The sequence below is a fragment of the Musca vetustissima genome, unplaced genomic scaffold (assembly GCF_032173495.1).
Source record: "Musca vetustissima isolate MV318-11 ecotype Yass unplaced genomic scaffold, APGP_CSIRO_Mvet_v1 utg211033, whole genome shotgun sequence".
In the NCBI taxonomy this organism is placed as follows: Eukaryota; Metazoa; Arthropoda; class Insecta; order Diptera; family Muscidae; genus Musca; species Musca vetustissima.
In genome coordinates, this window is record NW_026875364.1 from 1 (window position 1) to 9,077 (window position 9,077).

General features: G+C 33.8%; 1 protein-coding gene across 1 annotated transcript; it reads right to left on the bottom strand.

Annotated features, from left to right (window-relative positions):
• Nucleotides 1–1,269: 1,269 nt before the first annotated feature.
• LOC133337820 (uncharacterized) lies at nt 1,270–8,038 on the bottom strand (the record flags this gene model as incomplete). Its single annotated transcript, XM_061546023.1, has 2 exons — nt 7,908–8,038; nt 1,270–1,446 (listed from the first exon to the last, which is right to left on the bottom strand). Coding segments are annotated over exons 1-2 (259 nt in total), but the record flags the coding sequence as incomplete, so codon positions are not given.
• Between the last annotated feature and the right edge of the window lie 1,039 nt (nt 8,039–9,077).

The following is a 9,077-nucleotide window of genomic DNA, read 5'->3' on the forward strand; positions in this document are numbered from 1 at the left end:
TTTTTTAACTTAGGTTTTGGTAAAAAATCGGCGATTTTCCAAAATTTTTTTTTCAAAGGTCCACCATTTTGTTAATTTTAGAGCGAAGTCAATAATCCTAGTTCATACAAGAGCCAGACATGTACTTTTTCTAACACCGTTAGAATTTTCGTATTCCGATGTTCCAGTGAGGAGTTATCATGCCCGCCATCAAAAATAAGGGCTTTTCTTTAATTACAAAAAACAACAACAAAATTTTTTTGTAAATTATTTTTCTTCTATTTTAAATCTTCAATTATATATGTGTAAAGTTACAAACCTTAACAAGCATTGGTATTGATTTACCAGCCCTTTGAAAATCTTGAAAAATTAAAATCGAGAATGGGTGGGGTTCCCTTAATTCAGTGCGCTATGCCAAATTTTGTACAAATCGAAGATTATATAGGGACTTTGGTACACCATTTACATTAAATCGGACGAAAATATATGTTGGAGTCATATCTAAATGTGAACCGATTTTCACGAAACTTAACACACATCATTCTAGACCTAATTCATTACGCGGTGCCAAATTTCGTGCAAATCGAAAGATATATAGGGACATTGGTGCACCATTTACATCCAATCGGACGAAAATATATATGGGAGCTTTTTCTAAATCTGAACCGATTTTTCCGAATGTCAATAGGGCTCGTTATTGGGCAAAATAAGCGACCTGTGCCAAATTTCATCCCATTCGAATCATAAATGCGACCTGTACTTTGTTTACGATTTAACATGGATGGACAGACGGACGGACGGACATGCATTAATCGACTTAGAAAGTGATTCTATGCATATTCTCAAAAGGAACCATGTGTCTAATCGTTTCCTTTTGCCTGTTACAAGCACATCTCCTGTATAGAAGCATCTCCTGTATATACCCAAACTGCTAAGAGTATCATATGGTCAGCCAAACTGCGATAGGGCATCATATAATAAACTACGTCCGACTATGGGCCTTTCCTTGCTGTTTCGTAAAAAACATATCATTAAATTTTCCAAAAATTCAATTTAATACACTTTTTTTAAATGTTCCTTTAAAAGAACTCTTATTTGTATATTTTTAAATCGTAGAGAAACCCCAAATCTAACTCTTAAAAAATATTATAAATTGTAATCCTGCTATTTTGTCTACCCTTTTTTTATAAAATATTCAAGCTTGTTGAAAAGAATTCACTCCGTTTTAACAAAATTTCAGAATGAATGTCTTAATCTAATTTCCCAAATTGAAAAAGCATTTATACATACCCAGATATGTTTCATGTTTTGGCATGAACTCTTGCATTTCCGATAGTAACAGTGCGATATCCTGTGAATCCTTTGTAATACTACACAGCTCTTCTTGATTGAAATCCGGTGTTATTTGTTTGCAGAGTAATATTTGGCTAATGACATTGCCAAGATTCGAGGGACCAGCACGATTTTCTGAAAACAACGAAAGAAATGTAGATATGATATAGTTCCATTACAATGTCATTAATATATGTATATCTACAAATGTATATACATATGTAGAGCTACTAGTGCAATTAAGTAATAAAGCATGGAAATGACATACCCACTAAAAGCGGATAATGTCTTACATCAATTCAAATGATATTAAGGGAAAGGGACCTTTCAATGGTGTCGTATCCTAATGACTTTTTTATACACCATATTTGCAACTATGAAAATTTTAATTCGCTCTATTTCTAGAGCTTGAGGTTGGCTGAAGAAAATCAGGTGATTTGAAAAAATTCTAAAGATCAATAAACATTTTCTGACATTTGAAAAAAAGGTAGGAAAGTAGTAAAGTCGGACGGGACCGACTATATGCAACCATTCCCCACTTTGGGTATATTCTACACTCTACAGTACGTTGTGTCAATCGGCATAGCTATGGATCTTTTCACGAAGTTTAGCAACATCATTCTAGACTTAATTCAGTACGCTATGCCAAAATCCGTGCATATGAAAAGAGAGGTTTATCTAAATCTGAACCGATTTTCATGAAACTTAGCTCACATTATTATAGACGCAATTCAGTACGCTATGCCAAATTTCGTGCAAATCGAAAGATATATAGGGTCCTTGGTGCACCAATTACCTTAAATCGGATGCAAATATATATGGGAGCTATATCGAAATCTAAACCTATTTTCACAAAACTTATCACACATCGTTGTAGACTTAATTCAGTACACTATGCCAAATTTCGTGCAAATCGAAAGATATATAGGGACTTTGGTGCACCATTTACATTAAATCGGACGAAAATATATATGGGAGCTATATCTAAATCAGAACCGATATTCAAGAAATTTTACACACATCATTCTAGACTTAATTCAGTATGATATGACGAATTTCGTGCAAATCGAAAGATGTACAGAGACTTTGGTACACCATTTACCTTAAATCGGACGGGAGCTATATCTAAATCTGAACCGATTTTTCCCAATTTCAATAGAGTTCGTCCTTGGGCCAAATAAATGAGCTGTAGCAAATTTCATCCAATTCGGATCATAAATGCGACCTGTACTTTGTTTACAATTTAGCATGGACATACGGACGGACATGCATAAATCGACTCATATGTGATTCTATGCGTATTCTCAAAAGGAAAGGTCTATCTCGATTATTTTTGCCTGTTACAAACATATGCACAAAGACATAATACCCTGTACCACAGTGTGGTGAAGGGTATAAAAAAATCATTTTCAGGCATCGGTTATCATGGTACGCTAACGGCCGTCATTGACGGTTATGATCACTCTTGCGGCATGATTATGATTTCAGTCTTAAGGGTAACAAGGTGAAATATCTGAATATAGAGCACACCGCACCAATTTTTATGGAACCTTTCCAACCAAATGTCACCAATTTAAAGACCAATTAAAAGACTATAGAGTATCCGACTTGATCCATAGATTGCACATCATATTATTCAACCTAGACTAAATTCGAAGATGGAAATTATAGGGAAAATTCTTCAGGTACATCTCCTCAGATGGTCAACTCTTTTAAAAATCATATACATTAGATAAAGCGAATAGTGTTTCCTATGCACTGCAGACCTGAATATTTATACTGCTCGTAGATTTAGTTCGATTTTCATGAAATTTGGCATAGCTTTCTGCATTGAGTCTAGAATGATGTGTGATAATTTTCATGAAAAACCGGTCAGATCCCATAGATCCCACATATATTTTCGTCCGATTTTATATAAATTGTGCGATTTAAATAAATTTATCCCAATGTACGCAAACGACTCTCAATCTGCATGAATGAAATTAGACCCGTAATAAAATTTTTGTAAAATTATTTTACACCACTTTATAATAATATTATAAAGTGGTCTAATGATAGTCAATTCTGTTGAAAATGTGTTCGGCTTCCCCAAAAATTTTGTCTAAAGCCACCAAAATACAGAATAATGGGCTCTATGAGGGCTACAGCGACACATGGACCCCTATTGATTATTTTTGGTAGGGAGATTTTTTACCCAACGATAATCCAAAATATCAAATTAGAGACAATTTGATCGTAAAACGTTTTAATGGGACTTCCCCGGATCAATATTGATCATTTTTAGTAGAAGGATTTGTCTACTCAGGGAGAATCCAAAATAGCTTCAAAATATTGAACATTGGACGAAGGGTATATCCCAAGCACTTTAGCATTTCTACAGACGCACCAGGCTAAATATTTCTTTTAAACAAACATGGCTAAATATTTCTTTTAAACCAAAGTTTTGGCAACACTTGTATGTGTGCAATATTCTGTGCGAATTCTGTGTAATCTGGGGCTATTTACAGCAAAATTAATACTTTTAATCCGGTATGCGGTGGAGAATAGTGCGAAACAGTACATGAAAGCTATATCCAATTCTGAACTGGTTTGAACATAACTTAATAGACGTCTTTGCAATCGGACAAACATTGTTTGGTGCACCATTTATCAAATAGAACTGAAACGATTTCAATAAAACTCAACATAGGCTAAGTTGGGCTCAACGAAGGAACATCTCATGTTTTTCTGCAACCTATGATTAATTTAATTCCATTCAGGCAGATTTAAAGTCGTCTGCGTACCATGGGACAAATTTAAGGAAAATCATTTATAGCAAAATTGATACACGCTATTCGGCATGCCGCACTGTTAAAAATTTAATCTCAATCAGACACCGGTTCGAAATACATATGGAATCTATGGCTGCATCTGCACCAATTTCAAAAAAACCCATAACGTCATTCAATACAAACATTAGGAGTTTGGTGTTAAGTTGGGCTCAACGCTGTCGTTTCAAAGGAAGTTATATATAATTATGAGCAGATCTCAGCAGAACTGAGTACTCTTCATTTTAGACCCATTTTAATCTGAATCGATAGATAGTACATGCCACTTTAAGCTAGTGGTATGATATAACTCTTCGATGTGTCCTTAACAACATTTTGAAAGAAATTTGAAATTATCGCTATATAACAAACTAAATACTTTTGAACATAATTTCTTCGTTCCATAAAATTAATAATATTTTCACTTTTTATATAAAATTTTAATAACAATGAAAAATATGTTGAGGACACCGAGAGAGAAAGAGAAAAAACCAAAAATGATAAATGAAAATATTTGCTAAACTTTTGTAATATCCGTTGTGGTAGCTGTCGCATCAATATACATGCATACACATCAATATAGCTGTGGAACCATGTGAATGTTTTACTAAACCAAAAAAGTATAAAGCAACCATATATCAAATAAACACTCTATCATATCATGTGAATACCACCATTATCCTTTTACATATAGTACCCTCTAACATAAATATGTTTTAGAAACGACTGTGCACAATACATACATAGATTTCTATTGTCGTAGCATCTTCCCAGTCGTTTTTTATACCCTTCACCACACTGTGGTACAGGGTATTATGTATTTGTGCATATGTTTGTAAAAGGCTAAAATAAGCGAGATAGACCCATGGTTCCTTTTGAGAATATGCATAGAATCCGTCCGCCTGTCTGTCTGTCCATGTTAAATTGTAAACAAAGTACAGGTCGCATTTATGATCCGAATTGGATGAAATTTTGCACAGCTCATTTGTTCGGCTCAAGGACGAAACCCATTGAAATTGGGAAAAATCGGTTCAGATTTAGATATAGCTCCCATATACAGTTCCGTCCGATTTAATGTAAACGGCCCCTATATATCCTTCGATTTGCAAATTTGGCACAGCTTACTGATGTAGGTCTAAAATTATGTATTTTAAGTTTCCTGAAAATCGGTCCAGATTTAGATATAGCTCCCATATATATGTTCGTCCGATTTAATGTAAATGGTGTACCAAAGTCCCTATATATCTTTCGATTTGCATGAAATTTGGCATAAAGTACTGAGTTAGGCGCAGAGTGATGTGTGCCAAGTTTCGAGAAAATCGGTCCAAATTTAGATATAGCTCCCATATATATGTTCTTCCGATTTATGGAAAATGGTGTACCAAAGTTCCTATATATCTTTCGATTTGCACGAAATTTGGCACATCGTACTGAATTAGGTCAAGAATGATGTGTGCTAAGTTTCCTGAAAATCGGTCCAGTTTTAGATATAGCTTCCATATATATGTTCGTCAGATTTTATGTAAATGGTGTACTAAAGTCCCTATATATATTTCGATTTGCACGAAATTTGGCATAGCGTACTGTATAAAGTCAAGAATGACGTGTGTTAAGTTTCATGAACATCGGTCCAAATTTAGATATAGCTCCCATATATATATATATATATATATATATATATATTTCAGATTTAGATATAGCTCCCATATATATTTTTGTCCGATTTAATGTAAATTGTGCAGTAAATGTCCTATATACCTATTGATTTGCACGAAATTTGGCACAGCGTACTGAATCAGGTCAAGAAAAATGTGCGTTAAGTTTCCTGAAAATCGGTCCAGTTTTAGATATAGCTTCCGTATATATGTTCGTCCGATTTAAAGTAAATGGTGTACCAGTTTGGCATAGCGTACTGAATAAAGGCTAGAATGATGTGTGCTAAGTTTCGTGGTAATCTGTACCAATTTTGATATAGCTCCCATATTTAGTTTCCTTCGATTTAATGTAAATGGTACACCAAAGTCCCTATATGACTTTCGATTTGCACGAAATTTGGCATAGTGTACTAAATTAGGTCTAGTTTCCTGAAAATAGGTCAAGATTTAGATATAGCTTCCATATTAGATATAAATTCTGCACCATATTCCCCAGGTGGGTCCGATTTGCACACAATTTTGCACAACGCACGGAAGATAATATAACCTAGCATGTGGAATTTATTGTTGACAAATTCGATGAAATCGGTTTAGATTTCGATATAGTTTTTATATATTTTTTCGTCCGATTTTAAGTAAATGGTACACCAAACGCCTCACGTTTATCAGATATTTATTCAAATAATCAAATGGTGTACGATATTTGCTTTAAATTGATTTACATAATGTTATCCCATTGTAAGAAGCAACTTATATCTGTCCAAATGAACAATTTAGTATAGGTAGCAGAATGTCATGTTTATGGATGCAATTTCATTTTACTGATCCTTTAAAAATTATCCTTAAAATCCGCATCTGCAGCAATTTCAACAAAGCACAATAACATCATTCTATTCTCAATTTGATACGTTGTGCAAAATTTCATGTTAATTTAAATCAGAACCGATTTCAACGAAATTCGCTAGAGATTAAATTATTTTAACTTCAGTACGATTTGCAACATGTCGTGTCAATCGGCTTGGCTTTGGGTCTTTAGAGGACCATTTACTTAAAATCGGACGAATATATATATGAGAGCTTTATCTAAATCTGGACCGATATACGAGGGCAGTTCGGAAACTTCTTAGCCTAGCACAAAAAGCACGGTATAAACAAAAAAGTTAAGTTTTTGGAAACTTCTATCTCTGTTATGAACACATGTCAATTTTTTTTCGATCTGGCAACTCCTTCATATAAAAACAGGTGTTAAAAAAGACACATCCGCAATTTTTTTACAATAGAAAAAAATTGCAACCTTTTGGATCAATTAAATGTACAAATTTGAAAAAACGTCCTGGCTTACAACACAAAAAAAAAAAATAATTTTTCATCGAGACAACGCAACAGCGCACAAGAGTGTTTAACAATGGCTAAAATCAACGAATTAAAGTACGAGTTGCTTGACCACCCACCGTATTCTCCTGATTTAGCTCCCAGTTACTTTTAATTGTTTCCAAATCTTAAAAAAAATCCTTGCTGGCAAGTGTTTTACCTCAAATGAAGATGCAATTACAGTTGTAAACAACTATTTGGAATACCATGAGGAAAATATTTTAATCAAGGGATAGAAAAGCGTTGGGCTAAGTGTATTGAAGTTTCAGGAGATTATATTGAAAAATAAAAATATTTTTGAAAAACTAACTGCTCACTTTCATTGATAGGCTAAGACGTTTTCGAACCGCCCTCGTATATATAATTTATACTATTTTAGATCACCTTATGTATATACCCAAAGTGGTGTATAGTATCAGATAGTCGGAACCATCCGTTTCTGGCCCTTCCCTTCCTGATTGTTCTTTCCAAATCTACATTCCACATCTCTTTAAATAGATTTTTGTCTACACCTAAAACCAATATTTGTTATTTGTCCCTTGCAATAATATTTCTCTCAATCTCCACAAAATGTGGAAATATTTTTTTACTATTTATTCTTCTTTTATTCTTGTTAACAACTTGTGTGTTAATTAAATGGACACAACAGGGTGTAAACGAGAAATGCGTTAGGGTCGATGTGTACGCAACAGCAGCAGCGCTTTTCTCTGAGCAATGAACCAAAAAATTAAGAATAATGCATAAATTGCAGATGCGAACTTACCATAATATCCTGACATATCCATTGGCACCACTTGTATCAGACGATAGCTCTTCACTAATTCGCGTAAGAATAGTTGAGCCATATAAAATAACAGCACAAGATGTGGATTGTCTGTAAGAACGCCATCGGCAGTGGCACTGCAATGAGCAAAGCAAAAACGGCAACAACGACGACAGCAATGACGAAAACCGCCAGCAGATGAAATGCAATATCAGCAGCAACAACAGCAGTGGCAAGTTGTGGCAATAAAGAAATAAATAATATCAAACAGAAGAATGACAATGAAAAGTGGTTAGTTTTGAAGTGTTTTTTTCTGAAGATACACAAGATAAATAAAGGAATACAAATAATATATAATTATATTGGATTTTATATAAAAAATATTTCATTTTATTAATTTTTGTATGTACTTGAATAGCTATTTACAGCAATTTAATGATGACTAATTGTAGTTTATATACATATTTATGTCTGTATTCAAGTAACTACAAATTTGATTGTGTGTTTAATTTATAATAGATTAATTAAAATAATATAGAAAATTAGCATTTCTGGGAAGACTAAATTTGCAGATCAATAAATACAAATATAATTTAAATTTATGTTCACCTGACCTTTTTGCTGACATTTAGCAAGTTGAGTTTAGTCTCCCCTGAAGAGTAAAAATAGAAATAGTCGTTCCGTAACATTTAGATGGTAGGAGTACTGAGTAATGTTCTGTTGTTGATAACAGAATTCATAAATTTCTATGTCGTTATTGGGTATGTGGAATCGGAGTATTCATGGAGTTTACTAGTATTGGTGCCTGAGTTGGAATATCGATTCATGTTTAGGCATACACCCCTTGCAACGTAAACTATTTTCGGGATTTTTGGCTGAAAAGTTTTGGAATTTTTGGGTACCGCATGGGAACTTTGATTTCTCATGAGGTAGCGAATATTACTACCAAACATTAACAAAATGGTCCAAGTTATAAGCTTGTACTTTATTGCACTATTTTTATACCCTTCATCACACTTTGGTACAGGGTATTATGTTTTTGTGCATATGTTTGTAACAGGCAAAAGGAAACGAGATAGACACATGGTTCCTTTTGAGAATATGCTTAGCATCACATTCTATGTCGATTTATGCATGTCCGTCCGTCTGTCCATTGTGAACAAAGTACAG